This window comes from Haliotis rubra, unplaced genomic scaffold (assembly GCF_003918875.1).
Source record: "Haliotis rubra isolate DU_JTF1 unplaced genomic scaffold, ASM391887v1 Scf53, whole genome shotgun sequence".
Classification (NCBI taxonomy): Eukaryota; Metazoa; Mollusca; class Gastropoda; order Lepetellida; family Haliotidae; genus Haliotis; species Haliotis rubra.
The window spans coordinates 1,733,593-1,752,012 of record NW_025767224.1 but is presented as its reverse complement, the minus strand read 5'-3'; the positions used below and the strand labels follow the sequence as shown (position 1 = coordinate 1,752,012).

At 49.3% G+C, this 18,420-nt stretch overlaps 1 protein-coding gene across 1 annotated transcript in view; it reads left to right on the top strand.

Annotated features, from left to right (window-relative positions):
* Positions 1 to 18,420, top strand: part of LOC124252947 (conserved oligomeric Golgi complex subunit 6-like) — a 54,372-nt gene that overhangs the window by 14,314 nt on the left and 21,638 nt on the right. Inside the window, 5 exon segments of the mRNA XM_046686636.1 lie at positions 5,834 to 5,910; positions 11,800 to 11,892; positions 11,895 to 11,936; positions 12,403 to 12,467; positions 12,923 to 13,014. Coding sequence (XP_046542592.1) covers positions 5,834 to 5,910; positions 11,800 to 11,892; positions 11,895 to 11,936; positions 12,403 to 12,467; positions 12,923 to 13,014 — 369 coding nt within the window.

Here is an 18,420-nt window from a genome sequence, read left to right as displayed (position 1 = left end):
TACGGGAGCGTATTGCCTCTGTCCTGCCCCAGGTAGTGGTCAGTACTGGCGCACCCGACCCTCAGGAGTTTGGGGGACACAAGGCTGCGTATATTACCCTCAGTCTTGTCTGAGGTAATCAACCCCCTCCTCTGTGGTACCAGGTCCAGGTTCGATTTGCCAGAACTTGACCGTCGGTACCTCATGGGGGAGGCTTGCTTTTACAATCCCCCAGTGGTTGACGATTGTGTTTACGCATCCGTCGCCCTGGGGGGTTCGTCAGGTAATTCTATGGCTTCAGCCAAGCAAGGTCGCCGGCTTCCGCCGTTCACGACTAACGCTACAGCGCTTAAATCCGCCTATCGATCCTTTGAAGAGCAATACCGCAATGCGGTTCAATGCCTCAAAGTGACGATCCATTCCGCTTACATCTCGGGTGTTGCAGAGGCAACTACTGGGTGTGGGTGGGGTGGAGGAAGATCGTCTCCCTCCACCTTGGCTAAGCAATTAACGGAGGTACAGTCACATCTGGGCGCGATTCTATCAGGTCGTCGGCTTGCCAAATGATGTCGGGCGGTGATGGGCCTCCATTAAGCCGTGGCTTTCCGTGGCGAGGTATTAGCCTGCCACACAACAGGCTCTGCTGGGCTGCCATTCGGGATGGGTTCTACCCTGTTCCCCGGGGCAGCTACAGTAGTCCGGGAGGCCGGAGGCTGTCTCAACCTTCAAGGACTCTAAGCCCTTGCTGGAACAGCCTCACATGTCTCGCTCGCGGCCCCCGGTTGTCTCCTCCGCATATCCTTCTGCCGCGGCGAAGGAATCTGTTAAATGGGCTCAGCCCTTGCAGTCGCGGAGGGGTAAGGGCAGAGGCAAGGGCAAGGGCAAGGCCACGGCGCCCCACCAGCCTTTTCAGAGGAAGGGGAAGTCAGCCCCGGCTTCCCAGCTATAATTCCTCCGGAGCCCTTGTTGGTACCAGACCAAGCAGTCGGAGTACTGCCGAAGTCAGGTATTCAATGTCTCATGCCACATATCCCTGTGGGTGGTCGACTTTTCCTCTTCCTGTCGGAATGGGAAAAGTCACGCCCAATCCCTGGGTCCTGTCCACACTCAGGGAAGGCCACATGCCACAGTGGAAGCGAGACCCACCCCCCTTCTCCGGGATCCGTTGCACTCCAGTGCCGGCTGCCCTAGAGAAGGCGGCAGTGCTCCGTGCCGAGGTCCAGTCGTTGCTGGACAAGGCAGCCATAGAGGTGGTTCCTGTGGGACAAGAAATGTTGGGTTTTACTCAACTTATTTCCTTGTCACCAAAAAAGAACGGAGGGTTCAGACCTATTCTAAACCTCAAAGGTCTGAACGACATGTTAGAGGTACCGTCCTTCAAGATGGAAACACTGCGTTCGGTGATTTCGTCTGTGGAGAAGGGAGATTGGCTCACGCCAATCGACCTAAAAAGACGCTGCACTTCCATGTCCCTATGCACCCGAGTTCAGGAAATACCTAAGGTTTTCCTTCGACGGGAGAGTGCTATCAGTTTCGGGTACTCCCTTCGCATCTCCACAGCCGGGTGTTCACCAAACTCATGCTAATTCCAGCTCAGGTAGCCAGGTCACAGGGCAGGTGCTGTCACCCGTACCTAGACGATTGGCTCCTTCGATGCGCTTGCCACTCACTTGAGTCGAGATTGCGACACTTTCTGTGATGAGTATTCTCACCAAGTTGGGCTGGATTATCAACCTCAAGAAATCAGAACTGGTTCCCACCCAGGATCTGGTGTTCTTGGGGCGAGATTCGAGACAGCGCTGCCGAGGGATAGTCTCCCCTGTCTCGACCGCATCACCAAAGTCCAGAGAGTTGTGTTACAATTTCTCGAGTTCCCCAGGGCCTCAGCTCGGACTTGGCTCCAGTTGCTAGGCAACATGGCGGCAACGGTGGACATAGTTTGGCGAGAGCGGTTGAGGATGCGACCCATTCAGCAGGCTCTAGCTCGAATGTGGGTCCACACCCAGGGTGACGAGTTGATTCTCCACACTCCAGGGTGGCTAATTCCTCCTTTACGGTGGTGGACACTGGCAGGGAATTTATCCAGGGGGCTCCCTTTGGACATCCCATCGCCAGATCTCTCAATTCAGATGGACGCTTCCCTCACAGGGTGGGAAGTGCTGGGCGCTTCTGTCGGTCTCAGGCCTGTGGTCACAGAGCGAAGCGCAACTGCACATCAATGTGCTAGAATTGAGAGCAGTCAGGTTGGTGTTCAAACGACTTCGAGCAGGTTCAAGGTCGTGTGGTCCGCCTCGAGATGGACAACCAGACGGCAATGACCTACATCCTGAAGCAGGCGGCACGGTTTCCCCGCCTCTTCTGCAGGAGGCATGGCAGTTTCTGCTCTGGTGCGACCAGTTCGACATACGGGTAATGCCTGTTTATCTCCGGGCGACAACGTTCGAGCAGATGCACTCTCGTCGTATCCTGGCCCCACACGCAGTGGATGCTCCATCGGGGATATTCGGGCTATCTCCCAGTTGTTCGGTCGTTTCCAGGTGGATCTGTTTGCATCTGGGGGACGAACCAGATTCGGTGTTTTGCTCTCGGATACCGGATCCGAGCCATCGCTTCAAGACGCTTTCCAGCTCGATTGGACGGACAGGGTTCTGTGGGCGTTCTCGCCACTACCCTGGATTCCCAAAGTCCTCTTGCAGCTTGCCACCCAACCAGCTCGACTTCTTGTGCTCCTTGCACCCTTTGGTCGGCTCAAAGCTGGTTTCCGGTACTACTCAGGTTTCTGGCTCAGCCTCCTGTACTATTACCCTTTCGACCGGACTTACTATCCCAGAACGGAGCGCCGCACCGAATCCCAGGATTCAGTGGGTGGCCTGGCCTCTGTCCGAATCGCCTTCCACGCAGAAGGAATTCCTGCACCAGTTGCAGACACAATTCTGGCTTTCAAGCGGAGGGATTCGACAGACGCTCAGTATGAGGATAGATGGGCCTGTTATGCGCCAGCTGGTGTGTCGGCAGAGGGATTCTTGATCCCTTTTCTTCAACTGTAATTGAAGTACTGGAGTTCTTGCAGTCTCGTTAGAAGCCGGTTTAGCAGCGCCTACCATCGGGGCTACTCCACGGCAATCTCTGCCTTCCATATCCCTGCCGACGGTGCTCTCTTGGGGCAGCACCCTCTACAGCGCTTTTAGCAGGCGTGGACAGAATCCGTCCGACTGTCCGGGCGGATTAGTCCCCGTGGGACTTGTCAATCGCTCTTGATTGGATGTCCGGTCCTCTCTTTCACGCGATCTGTCGTCTCTTTCACTCCAGCTGTTAAGTTGGAAGGCTGCCTTTCTTGTGGCGGTAACGCCTGGCAGGCGAGTAGGTGATATCCATGCGATGTCAGCGGATCCTGCTCTGACTGTCTTTCACAAAGACAGAGTCAGTATTCGGTTGCCAGACTCCTACCGTCCCTAAGGTCGCAGCCTTTCATATAACGGGCCTATCGAACTGCCAGCTTTCACTCAGCCTCCATCGTCCGGTACCTATCTTCGGTGCTTCGCGCCTTAGATGTCCGTAAGACTCTCAAGGCTTATATCAAACTTAACGGCGGCTATCAGGAAAGATAAGCAGCTGTTCTGTTGTTATGGCGGTGGCAAGGCTGGTCTTCCGGCCAACAAGCAGACCATTTCTAGGTGGCTTGTCTCTGCCATTTGTTGAAAGTTACTCTTACAAAGGATTAACCATCCCTCAGGGTTTAAAGGCTCATTCGGTTAGGGCAGTGGCGACATCAAAAGCATACCGCAGCACTGCCCATTGAGGAGATCTGCTCAGCGGCTATCTGGAGCCAACCGAAAATGCGCTCATCCGCCACTATCAGCTGGACAAACATTCACGGAGGCGCGTTCGGTTTGGCCAGACAGTTCTCACCAGTGGACAGTGTCAGTGATTCTCTAACCGAATGAGCCTTAGAAATCCGCTTGCTTTTCTCATGGTGTAGGTGTTAATAAATTCCTCAATTTTTATCGGTGGTGGTATCACTTTGGTGGTGGTTTTACCGCATGTAGCGCATTATCATTTCGCTACAGTCACTGTGTTCATCCCTGCACCACGCCGCAGGTTTGGGTTGCTGAGGGATATATATTGGACTCGCCCATACTTTCCTCCCATTTTGATGGTTGGGGGTGGGACTTTCGTCAGTCTTTCTAAATTCCACCAATAGCCTATCGGCTAGGCTCCTTTCCCCGGCCTTGCGCCCCGCCTGATTGACATCAGCGGTCAGGTGACTAGGTGAGTGTATTTTCTCTCTCTGTCGCTGCCTCGGGCTGTGCCTCCGACTGAACTAGGGGTATGTTAGGCAGACAGAATACCGCTCCGACTCAACATCGCTGGGAGTCTGTCTTATGTTTATATGTACCCCAAAGAGGACTTCTTCTGAAAAAGAATTTTACAAACCTGGAGAGGTTATGAATTCTTTGAAGAAAGTCCTCCTTGGGGGTATCGCCACACGCCACCTCCCTCATTCTGTCTGACACGCTCAGCATGAAAAGTGAGGTACGAGGTACACAGCCAGAGTTACCTGCTCTTGGCTGTAGGGGCCCCTCACGGGCCCTGTAAGTGGTCTCACCACATAACGAAGTTTTTGTTTGGTAAAATATTTTATTGAAATATTGTTACAACTGTCGTAGGCTTTTAAAATGGACATTTTAATGCTTATATGTACCCCAAGGAGGACTTTTCTTCAAAGAATTCATAACCTCTCCAGGTTTGTAAAAATTTCGACGACCTGCGCTGTTTTGGGAAAGACTTCAATCCAGAAATATATGCTCGGTACCGTTTCAACATGAATTAAAATTATAAACTATTTTTCGCAATGTTATTGAAAACACCCATTCTCGGACACATGCTTCGCCGGCGGGGTCCACAATAACATTGTCAAAGAGCAAAGTAACGATGTTTCGAGGAATTCATTAAATAAATTGAATAAACTAATGAATAAAATCAACAAAATATATACATGAAGCATTTTGTCACAGGTCATAACCCAGCACGATACGTCCAATAAGTTCCATGATTCACATTATAGGTAGCGATCTTTGCTTCATATGTTCAAAATAGCATTATTTTACCCAAAACTTTCGTCTAAATCTAAAAGTTTTAAGATTTACGAGGACGGGTATCCATTGCCGTAATATGACTGGCTGCCTTAGGTCAACGGTCTGATTTTGACCAATCACGACCCTTATAGCAGACTGTAGCTTAAAAGCGTCATTAGAAACCAATTGTTATCCAATAAAATCGCTTCTTACAACTGAAAATACTCTAGGCAAGGGTTCAGTGATGTTGTTGATGTTCATAGCTTTCGAGCGATACCCGACATCAAACGATTAAGCCTCCCATGTTATTCATAATGACGCTCGAAACGGAGGTATTTTTGTTGTTATGTCATGTTACCGGAGCCGAAAGCCACAGATATCGGGAAATAGGCAACCATACATATTATTTAAGAAATCTTTTTATAATAATTTTCTGATGGCGTAAAATGAAAATATAAAAGAAAAGGCACAGACATGTTATGACATGTCACAAATGGAAAAAAAATCGCCATAGTTTTGCTTCTTTTCAGTGGTTTATCTGGGACGTTATAATTTCCTTCATAAACATAGGCTTCATCTATGACCTCAGAGTCTCGATAGTAAGGAAAAATATCAAGGGGAAGTAACTCGGTTCATTTACTGTGGTTTCAGCAGTACGAACGTTTCACTATCCGAACGTTTTCTTTAAAAAACCAAAGTGTTCGTATTAACGAGGTCTGACTGTATATTGTTTTGCATTAAACTTATTGGTTAACCATCGTCATGTGTGTGCTTTGCAGGTATTCTCTAGATGAGTTCGGTACTGCCAGACGAAGTGCTGTTGTCAGAGGCTTCATTGATGCTCTTACCAGGGGAGGTAGGTCACAACAATAACCCCATCTCTACCACTATAAAATATATTAGGTGCACAGTGTGAACCAAATCACTTATACTAACACCACTATTACCTCCCTTTGTGACGTTTCTGTCAGGTTTGATGCAAATATTATCATACTCTCTTTTGCAAAATTAATATTCTTCTTTATGCAAGTATGTTTTGGTATTTCAAAATATTGTTTGAATATGCACCTGTTGAAAAAATAGACTGGTAGTGTCTCATGTTCATTTTCAAGAGGAATGTTGAAGATCAATGTTTTTAGCTGTTACAGATAGTGTGAGAAAATTTCTTGTGCAAAGTTTGAAGTTTTCTTTTAAACTTATCTTTAATTTTATCTCTCTGCTTGCACCTCTCTCTCTTCCTTCGATACTGAGTGGAACGACTGTAAACATTTTCCCTTGGCCTCTCTTGTTTTACTGCGCCCATGTATCTCGTGTGCGGCTCGTTAATGGACAACTTACCACAATCCATGCAAGGCATGCGACACACTCCTCAGCTACCCACATGACTACTGCTCACTCATCATTCTCTTTCTCGTCGTGTCCCTGGTTGGACGTACTTGTAAATGTTGAATACTTCAAAGTTCCTTCCTGATTTTTTCCACTATGGGGGGAATCGCCAAGATAATCGTAAAGCGCAACTTTTAGCTCAATGTAGAAGACGTTTTGAGATTTGATCCGCACAGTTCGTGCGTGGACTGTGTAGGGTTATGCGAGGCTGATAATCAATGCAAAATATGTTCCCGACTGTCAGATGAAGATTTTAAACCATACCAACGGGTATGTTCACGTCGTTTAGCCGACCGGGCAGGGAATGCTTCCTGTGAATGAAGCCCATCGTCTGCAAAGAAAATTCGCATTCAGCGACCAACTTAACCCCGAAGCGGTTACTATCGCCTCCCTCGGGAGTGGAGGATTTCTTGGCCATTTTCGAGATTGGATCCACACAGTTCGTGTGTGGACTGTGTAGGGTTATGCGAAGCTGATAATCGATGCAAAATATGTTCCCGGCTGTCAGATGAAGATTTTAAAGCATACCAACGGGTATGTTCACGTCGTTTAGCCGACCGGGCAAGGAATGCTTCCTGTGAATGTAGCCCATCGTCTGCAAAGAAAATTCGCATTCAGCGACCAACTTTAACCCCGAGGCGGTTACTATCGCCTCCCTCGGGAGTGGAAGATTTCTTGGCCATTTCGTCTGACTCATACTTATCTGAAGACTTGAAGAAGTTGCTTGGCTCACATTCGGCTCCTCCGGAGTCTGTGTCCTCTAGAGTGGTGGTGATTGATCGACCAAATCTGCCTGAAACTATTACCAACCCTACGGATCTTTGGATGACACTTTCTGCGTCACTCATTTCGCCCTACTGTATCGTTACCCGTGCCGGGGAGGAATGGACAGCCGTGGTAGAGCAGCCGTTCCCCCTCTGTGAGGAGATTGAAGTCGGTTGTTATCCCAGCCATGCAGAGTACTTCTCGTCGTTCTGGGACTCCAAAGCGTTCGTCGCACAGTTTATCACTTCCAAGTTCATCTGACCATGCGAAACGGCCTCACCCCAAGCATTCTCATAAGCCTCGGAAGAATGGGAAGAAGAAAGCGTCCCCATGTCAGCTCGTCGATCGAATTGACCAAGTCATGCTTCACCCGAGCGGTTCACTGTCTCATCACCGAAGTGGTTCGGCTGTGAACTGGTTCACTGCAGTATGATCACCGTTATGGACTCACCTCAGGTTGCTGTCTCTCCCGCGTTTGAGTCCTGTCAAAAGAACTAATTCACGGCAGTGATCTGGTTCACCTCAACCTTCCAGTGCCAGTTCGATGGGGCCGAGCGGGTTCACGAATCCTCGCCGAACTATTTCGTCTGCCGATCTAGATCACAGCATCAACAACGAACTAGTTCATCTTGCCGAACTGATTCAACTTCATAAGCGCCCGATCCAGTTCTCTGAACCAATCTGTTTTCACCTAGGTCTATCGAACCAAATTCGCCCGAACTGGTTCAGCTAGCCCGATCTGGTTCACTTTTTCGTACTGGTTCAGCTGGGTGGCTCTGTCAAGCCGAACTGGTTCATCAGATCAAAGCGAGTTCACATCAGCGTCATCGAACTGTTTCATCCAGGAGGGATTCACCCAAAGCGCCATCATGCAAAGTGTCCCCATCGATGCGGCAGTACCTCGTTCTGATTCCCTGGTTATCATCATCGTTCCAGTTCATCTGGCAGAAGCACTTCACCACATCCGAGTGGTTCAAGTTTCGCGAACTCAGAGGCCCAGATAAGCTCGCATTATCCGGGTAAAATCGCATAAGTGCGCGATTGAAAAATAATTGTTGCGTACCAATTCACGCATTTAAAATGTTAGATCCACAAAAGTTTAAAACAAATGCGTCGGAATATATTCATAAAAATCGGCTTGCGTAATGAAAAGACATCGATTGCTATCAAGTTGTACTGTTAGTATAGGACAAGTGTTGTAATGTCAGTATAGGATGAGTGATTTTTAATTAAATAATTTCCATTATATTTAAGTTGGTTTTGATTAGGTATGACATAAGGCAGAACATACCTGCTTAGTAAACTTACTCAATGACGTAATACTTAGGTGAGTAAAGTGACTGAAATACGCACATATTTGAAAGCAGTGGGTAACGGAAAATGACATACCCACTCAACATTCATAATACCCACTCCAAAAAAATACAGTGGGTACAGTACCCACATGAGCTAATTCTTATCTGGAGCTCTGCGAACTGTTGTATCTCAGAATACGTCTTCAGTTCACACTGATTCTCATTACCGAACTAGTTCTTTTGATGCCCCTAGGACTCGGATCCCTAAGGGAATCCTACATCAAACTGGATCGTCTGGACGAACTGCTTCTTATCCACCCACTACTTCGCCGAACCCGCTCAGAGCATTATGGGACCCGGCCGCCTCACCATGATGTTTATCATTCGCCTCATACAGTGGGTACCAGGGTGCGTACTGACTCTAGCAGGTTGATTGGGTCTCGGCCCTCAGTTCGTCTTCACTCACCACCTGCGTCTCCCACGAGACGTTGTTACAGTTCGTTAGATAGACGTTCCCCCCCTCACCGTTCGACTGTTTCTGATTCATCGGCAAATCTTCTCCAATGGGCAATGAGGTTCTTCTCACCTCATAGACACTCTCAACATCGTCACCCGAGCAAGACACATTCCAGGAGCAAAAAATGTGATCGCCGATGCCCTGTCCCTCTCAAACCGCCGTCACTGAGCAAGTGGAAATTACATGCCCAGGTCTTTCAGACAAAAGATCTACCCACTATCCACGGCCCCTAGTAGCCTGTTAAGCCGCAGCGATTCAACAAGAGGCTCCCAAGGTTTGTGTCTCCAATTCCGGACCCCCTTGCATTGGATATAGGCGGCTCTAGCAATCTCTTGGGAGGGTCTAAGCGTGTATCGTTCCCCCTCCAGCTCAGCTTCCCAACATAGTGTAGAAGTTGGGCATCACCAGAAAGATTCATCTGATTTTTGGTGGCACCTTATTGGCCAGCGAGAATTTGGTTCAGTGACCTCAGAAGTCTGGCAGAACTAAATCCGGTTCCACTTCACATGCTGAAAGCGACCTACTGCTTCATCCATCCACACTCGGGGGCTTCTTCCGCGGGTCCCCAGACCCTATCTCTTCATGTCTGGCACATCTACAGAAGTCTCTCATAGCCAAGGGTTACTCTCGTCGAGTTGCTACAGCTATTACTGCTGCTCATCGGACGTCCACTCGTCATTGTATGATGAAAAGTGGTAGAAATTTGAAGACTATTGCAGGACTAGAGGGATAAAGAGTCTTTGAAGGGCATTTAGAAGTGTTCTGTTTTAGCTACCACCACAGGTACCAAGGTATCCACGGTGCCAGAGTTACAGTACTTGCTCCGTTCTTACAAAGCTTGCAGACCAGTCTAGAAGTTTTAGACCTCTGGCTTGGGATCTGTAAATAGTCGCCGTCACCTAGTCTCTGGAGACTATGAGCCTTTAGAGGACAAGGACTTGAGCATATTACTTTCAAGACTTTCTTCCTGGTAGCGACAGCTACCGCAGCTCGCTATATCCGGGCTTCGTAAACGGCGTCAGCGGAATACAGTTTGAGAGGAAGAAATACGGCAAAGGTCTTCTTGGGTCTCCGCTGAGATTTCATTCGCGAAGAACCAATTAATATAAATAAGATGTTCACTATTCCACCGCTGTCCACCATACTTGGGCCTCATAACACTGACGATCTAACACTGTGTCCAGTTAGGGCACTACACATTTTCCTCACCGCATCTCAGTATCGGCGACGTTTGCGGAAAAGCCTCTTTATACCGCTATCGACCACCTCTAAGGCAGGGGTGTCTCAAACTTCTTTGTCGCTTTGGATGAGATCTACTATTCTTCGAGCATACACCTTTGCAGGCTTGCCCCCTCCTACCTCATCCAACCCGCACGAGACTCGTGCGCTAGCATCGACTATGGCATTACACAACAATTGCTCCCTGTCTTCGATCACGGAGGGTTGTTTTTGGCGTTCAGACAGTGTCTTCTCATCTCACTACCTACGGGATGTTTCAGTGACCGACGTCCGGGGGTTGCACCAGTTCGGACCACTTTCGTTTTGGCACAACAGCTTTCGCTCCGGCTCATCAGCGCTGATAAAGGAAGTCCGTGATGATGGCTGTTTCCCTGTAATTACTGAATAAAAGATCAACTTATGTTTCTCTTTTGTTCTCTTTGGTATGGGTTTAAGAACTACCTCACTTGGTTGGATACTAAGGCATTAAGATACCGCCACCAATTTATTTAGTGGTTGATTTACTTGTGTCGCGATGCAGAGGTGTTCAACATTCTAAACTACTGACCTCTACTCTACAGAGCAATTCGTCATTGAAGTGGGTCCTTCACGAACCTGTGGAATTTGTTGTGTTCTGACTCCTAAGTTGCCAGACTCATCCTTTGACTAAGTTAATGTAAAGGAGCGAGGGTCAATTTGATGTTGTTTGGAACTGAACGTTAAAACTTGGAGTTTTCCGATTCAATTTGCTTGTCACCCTCTAATCGATGGTGGCTGATGGGTTGTCTCGAAGCAGGGGCTGTTCCGATTACTGGTTGCAAAACTGTAATTCCGGAGGTACCTTGAAAATCATGGTGGCCGAGGTCTACTTGCTGAGCTCGTCTCTTCAATTCACAGATTAGCGTCGAACACCACATTGCTCGGGAGCACCCATCTCCCCTGGGTCGTTGTGCTTAGTAAGCCAAGGGGTCAGGAGACCCATCACAAGCATAGGAGTTGTGTGCATCGCGTAACAGAAGCGTCCTTGTGCATCGCTATCTACGGTTGTCTTCAGGGTATACAACTCTTGTTGTTCTTTTCTGTACACACTTAAGGTAATCTGCGACCCGCCGTCCAACCGTGGGATAAGTGCAAGCCGTGAGATAAGATAAGTTTAAAAATTTGGCAATTTGAACTATAAATTGTATATTTATATACTTATCTTATCTCCGGCGTGATAGTCCGCCAACCTCCCTCTACTCAGATTACGGTGACGGCTCCGAGAATGAGAATGATGAGTGAGCAGTAGTCATGTGGGTAGCTGAGGAGCGTGTCGCATGCCTCGCATGGATTGTGGTAAGTTGTCCATTAACGAGAGTGGCACGAGATACATGGGCGAGTGAACAAGAGAGGCCAAGGGGAAAAGTTTACAGTCGTTCCACTCAGTGTCGAAGGAAGAGAGAGAGGTGCAAGCCGTGAGATAAGATAAGTATAAATATACAATTTATAGTTAAAATTTCCAATATCAAGGTATTGGCCATTTTAGTAAATACTTGCATGTCGGTTGTTTTGTATTGGATTACAGGACCTGGTGGTACACCCAGACCTATTGAGTTACATTCCCATGATCCTCTCGTTGCTTAGGCTTACATGTTGGCATGGCTTCACCAGGCCGTGGCTTCGAGAAGGAACACCTCCAAACACTGCTGAAAGATTGTGAAAGTAGGTCATACTATTAATGAAAGTGAATCAATACATGAATTAAAAACTGAATAAATGTACAATAAGAAAGTAAGATTCTTTAAGGATAACAACTTCTTTATTATATATGATGCGACTTTTCGGTATGGATTCTTATACCGTTGTCAAGCAAGAGTGAAGTACTACAGCACAGAACAGAATAATGTACATGTAAAAATAATAAATGTTCATTTGGACATGCATCAAGACAACTGTATTAGATCCTAATGTTTGATGGCTACTCCTGAACAGAAAGACCTTGTACTGAGATCATTACCCTTGAAATGTCTTCAACATGCATGTGGACTTCCCTGCTACAGGAAGTGCTGCTTCATTACTGAACTGAAATACTATTCAAATCATCATCAATCCTTGCCCATACCCACATGAAGCTGATCAGGTGTGATCACTGTTGTTTGTGTTAGTATCACCATGGTGTGTGTTTCAGCCCCCAGCACTCTAATAGAAGACATCCTGGGCCATGTGTCGGAGGGCATCTGCAGACCATTCAAGGTGCGTGTCCCAGGGGAGATAACTGATATTTCTGTATCCTAGGAACCATTATTACAACTCACTTCCTGAGACATCTTGGGGTTGACTGCCATCCAGGGAAGTACTATGTCTTATCTTGACTTGTGTTGGTCAGAAATATGATTGAGATGCTGTCAAAGTAGGTTATGCCAGTGATAATAGTGTTCACTTGTCACTCCGTTTGCCTGTGTTTGATTTCTCACATGAGTATGTTGTGTAATGCCTGGTGTTCCCCGTCTGTGGTAGTGATCGAATATTGCCCACAGTGGCGTTAAACCCAATTTACTCTGCCTCAGAGTCATCGAGCCTGTCTTTGGATCACCCCAACTGTGTTAGAGTTTGTCTAGAAGGATCATGACAACAATCCTACTGGACTGGTAGGCTTGTGTATACCATCATTATCTGATGTATATCTGACAGGAAGTTCTGGTTTCCAGGTGCGTGTGGAGCAGGTGTTGCTTTCAGAACAGGATGCCGTCACCCTGTACAAGCTTGATAACCTTCTCAAGTTCTACCATTACACCATAGGGTAGGCAGTATTGATTATTTCTGGCACTGCAACGTTCTCCACTTCACATGCTTGTCATTAGCGGTTGCTTTGTGTGACAAAGGCCGTCTTTTTCCTTATCCTGACTCATGCTTATTGCTTGTCTTCTTCTTGCGAACCTAGTGGAACACGTGTATCTCCCAATTGAAGTTCCCTTCAATAAAGAAATCACTAATTAGTACTCACCACGAGTTACCTCCCCTGCCCAAGCGCGGGAACGAGGGCGCCACCTCAACCCATGTGCCTCACTCTCTCCTTCTTCGCCCAGCGAGCTGGTCGTGAGAGCACCTGTGTCTCCCGACACACTATATCCTTTATTTATATTTAAGTTAGTACCTCTTATATTCATTTATAGAGGTGTTACTAGTATCTTTATTCAGCTTGCATTGATTATTAGTCGTGTTTCTGCTGTTTTATTCACGGTTCGCCGTGTTTGTTCAGCAGTTTACGTTAATGAGAATCAGGTTGTAAACTACGTTATTCAGCTACCGATCCACATTTAAAATGCCCTAGTTGCATTACTCCATGTTCTATTGTTTCTAGTTGTAAATTATGTATTAATTTACCAATTTCTGCCTTTGATAAATATCTATGTTCCGTTTTGAGACGGAAGGCAGATAAATCTCGCAAACAATCTTCAGTCATGGCTAATAGATCGGAAGCTAATATACCCTGTCAACTGTTGACTGATCGATTCTACGCCACCGGCTGGTGGCATGCCTGAGTTTCCCTCAGGGGATAAGCGTGGGACGCAGTCCGCTATGTCCAAGAAGCGACCTGCATCTCAAGATCTGCCGCCTTCTCAGTCTAAGACTAGCAAGCGTCCATATCATCTCTCGCACGCCAGACACCCAGGTCTACAACTTCGCCAAAGGGAAATCTACAAAATCTAATAATTTTGCCTCTGATATTTTACCAGTCACAGAATTAGCCTTATATGATGATGACATTCCGATTATTATTCCAGATGTTCGTCACAAGAAATGTCCTGTATCTGCGACTGTCACCTCAGCGCAGATTAGCACACAACCGGAGATGCCAACGCTGTCACCAGAAATTTTGACTGAGGGTCCCGTCACCTTCACGCAGAGAGACAATCCTCATCATCAGCGAGACCGCGCCAGGACGACCTGGTCAACCAAATCATGAGGCTGATGGAAGACCGTTACGGTTTACAGAGGCCCCAGAGCCATGGGCCCCAGAGCCCAACCCATATTAAGTCATATAGGGCCCCAGAGCCGCCTTTGCAGCTTCAGCGGGGCCCCAGAGCCCACAGACGCAGCCTCTGGAAGGGCATCCCAGCCCGAGCGAGCTCTTGCATAGGAAGTCTCAGGCCACCTCCGCGAAGGAGCTAGAGCCTCACCTATTGCGCGTAGAGGCTTTCGCTGAGAAGGAGCGGCGGCCGAGCACGCACCTTGTAATTCACAGAGGTCGCTAAGCGAAGCAAAGCGCCATATGTCGATTCGGACACTGACTCGAGACATTAGCGAAGGACACGACAGCTAAGTGGTTCCATTTCTACCTGCGCCTAGAAGAGCCGCGAAGGCCCCAGCGCTCGCAGCGGCCCCAGTGTTCGAGAATCCCACAGTGTTCGAGAAGCCCACAGCGCTTATGGCCCCCTCACCGTATCGAAGCCCCAGCCTTCGCGAAGGATGTCTTCTCGAAGGTCTCCGTACACTAGCCACTCGTCAGTCCGTTCTCCACAGTCCTCTCATAGATCTTCCTATAGATCTAGGACTCCGACATATGACCATACGTCAGAAGAGGAGGATGGTATCATTTTCTCAGATGCTGAGATAAGATATATCCCCGGCGTTCGCCGAGGAAGTCTCCTCCAAGGTCTCCATATACTAGCCACTCGTCATATATAGCCTCTCGTCAGTCCGTTCAAGACATCGCATGAGTTGTCTATCAACTGTATACCATATCCTGTCTACAAGCCTACGCGAAGACAATTGCACAGGCTATTTACAACACAGAACGTCGCTGTATTAATTTATCAACAGATGAAGAGCCTAATTAAGGATCTTCAAGCCGACTACCTACATCAAGGGCATCAACGACGTTTCGTAGATCTTCACAGGAATCAACATTTTCGTATAGATTGCTAGGTATGCAATCCCGGACTACGATACGATTATCTACATGCGTGACCATTACGCAGATCTACAGACAATTCAATAACGAAATTGTACAGCAGCCTTGTTACAGCGAGTAAAACTCATAATCGTCAACAATTTCCTGAGAAGAAATATGTACAACAAGTTCAGCTTTAACAGTCTACAAGCTGACAACTTGCAATTCTTTTTCACAGAGATCGTCCTTGGGGTACATATTATGCATTTTCCGGCTGAAAAATGTCCTGTGACAGTTGTATCAATGTTTTTTGAATAAAAAGATTGAACAATAAATAAACTCTTTTATTTATTATACGGCCCCTACCTCACGGAGTTACCTCCCTTAGCGCATGCGCTCCAACTGGATAGGCTCCTAGACCCGTATCATCATTCCTTCTGCTGTCACTGCCGTGAACAGACGTGTTTATAATAGAACGCACTTCATGAGCCGGACAGCGCTGAAAGCTACTAAGAAAGCTATGTCTGAGACACCACCTGTATGTATGGTCTTTATTTGCCTAAAACAAGGAACAGTAAAGCTTTACAGTTGGTTGTTTCATAATTGTGACTTTGTATTAATACAAATTACTGTGAACTTTCCGTGGTTTCACGACGTGTTGCTCTGCCATGCGGGAAGTTTAGCGTGCCATGTGGTCGTAATATTGCGTATATTAAAACCAACTATTACTTTCCGTGGTAACCTTCACGATTTTTCAATGTTTTCACGTGTTTATATGCTGCTGGCGCTGTTAGCTACATGCTTGCGTGTTTGCTTTCAGGCCTTTTCATCCTGTTCGGTCTGTGGTCAGAGAGAAATTACACGGGCGACAGGCATGAGCTATCGTTGCCTGTCTTGAGAAGACGGGCCACGCGGCTGAGTCCTGCCCTATTTGTCTGGCCTTTTCCCCCGGGCCCAGAAGAGGCGGGCGCGATCACGTTGTTTTATCGTGAGATGCGCGAGGCGGAGGGACCTGGACGCAGGTCCCCGTCTAAAACAAAAGCGTCACGTCAAAAAGGGAAAAATCCCGAGGCCCTCTCCTACCACTCCCAGTGGTTTTGACATGTCGGTAATGGACTCTATGTTTCAGCAGCATATGGACTCCGTGAAGTCCTTCGTTCTGGGAGTCGGGTTGGAGGTCTCCGGCAGGGAGTTCTCGCCCACTCCGGACGGGAGAGAGTCCGGGTGGGATCGCCGGGCTCGCTCGATCCCTCAGCCTTGAAGGCGTCTGTAGATCCGTTGCCTCTGGCCGGGATCCGGCCTCGGGCTGCCGAGGAGAGGAGGTGCTCCCAGTCCCCTCTCTCGGAGTTAAGCGCAGGGACCGTTGAGTATTCCTGGTATTCGGTCCTTGCGCACCCCCGCCCCTTGAGAGCGGAGGCACCAGTTCTGCCTGGCCTGCCTCCAGCGTCTCGGGACCGGGGTCCACGCACGCCGGCTGGCGCTGACGTGGAGCCGTCTGTCTGTTCTTCCCTTCCTGTGGTTCCTAGCGCTAGGCAGTCCACCGGGTCGGGGTTCGGGTCCTCTTACGGAGGAGACCCAGCCTCTGACTCGGGCTCGGGTGCCGAGGCAATGGAGCTTGGGGAGGTTGAGGAGCAGGACGGAGGCTTCCGTTTTGTTCGGCCTTGCGGGAGGTCCGGCAGAGAATTGCCAAGGGCCTACCCCAGGCCGCGGTGCCTGCTGGTTGCGTGGACTCGACTGAGTTCCGCTTGCCAGGCGAGGCGTTTGCCCCTAGGCAACCCTCGCAGACGCAGCTCCGCATTCTGCCTTCGTTGGTCTCGGACGTGGTCGATCCCTCTTGTCTGGTGCCCGATGCGGTTTGACTTACCGGATCTCGCGGCGGCGGCTACCAGCTTGGGGAGGATTCCTGTTCGTTGTGCCAATTGGTAGAGCGAATGTTTCACTTCCGTCGCCCTGGGGAGGCTCGGCTTCCTCGGAGCAGCTCGGCTGCTCGGCAAAAGCGCCTGACTCCACCTTTGCCCTCGCGGTGCCCCTCGCGACAGCGTACCGGACCTACGAGGAGGTCTACCGGAACAGCGATGCAGCAGGTGCGGATGGTGGTCCATGAGGCCTACCTCTCCTCGGTTCAGAGGTCGGCCCTGAGGCGGAGGGCATGCTGGCGGCGATGTCGCCGCATGTCGTGCTGCTCCGTCAGCTTTCGGAAGTGCAGGCTCACCTGCGGCGACTCTTTGCGGTCTGCTGCGTCGAATGCGGTGATGTGTCGCGCAGTCATGGGGATCGCAGGCTGTGGCTGTCGGCGTCTAGGTACCGGCAGCAACACAGCAGAACCTTGCTGGCCCTCCCTTTCCGTCTGGGGCGACCCTCTTTCCAGGGGCCCAGCAGGTCATCACGAGGCTGCCGCTGCAGCTACCTCCTTCAAGGACTCTAAGGCCTTGTTGGAGCACCAGCGGGTGTCTCGCCCGGCGGCTCCGTGCCACCTTCCTCCGCCGGGTGCAGCCTACACCCGAGGTCTGCCGGCTGGCCGCCGCTTGGTAGGTAGTAGGGTGGAGGAACAGGTCCGCCAAGGGTAGGGGGCAAGGAGCAGTCCTCGACTAGCTCCCAGCCTTTCGCTTGGTGGCGGAGGTCTGCCCGACCTCCGTTAACCCATCAGGCTGCCGCTCAAGCCGTGTGTCACGCCCAGTCAGCTCCGCTACCGGGTCTACACCGCAGCTCCTACCCCATATCCCAGTGGGAGGCCGCCTCTCTATTCCTGCCGGAATGGGAGAAGGCTACCAACAACGCTTGGGTGCTGGCCACGGTCAGCATAGGCCATCTCCCACTGTGGAGGCGAGGTCCGCCCGACTTCACGGCGGCATCGTCGCACTCGGTGCCGTCATGTCAAGCCAAGGCGGACATATTGTAATGCGAAGTTCAGGCTCTGCTGGACAAGTCCGCAATCGGCGCATTCCACCGGAGAGGAACAGGTGGGATTTTATTCCCGTACTTCCTCGTCCCGAAGAAAGGCGGGTTCCGTCCGATTCTCAACCTCAAAGGGGTTGAATCGCATGCTCGAAGTACCATCCTTCAAGATGGAGACACTGCGCACTTTCGGTGATCTCATCTGTTCAGCCGGCGATTGGCTCCGCGTCAATCGACCTAAAGGATGCGTATCTGCATGTACCCATACATCCATCGTTCAAGCAGTACCGCCGGTTCTCTTACGGCCGGGATGTATTACCAATTCAGGGTGCTCCCCGCCGGCATATCGACTGCCCCAAGGGTGTTCACCAAGCTCATGTTAGTCCCAGCTACCCTAGCTGCGGCTAAGGAAGGCGT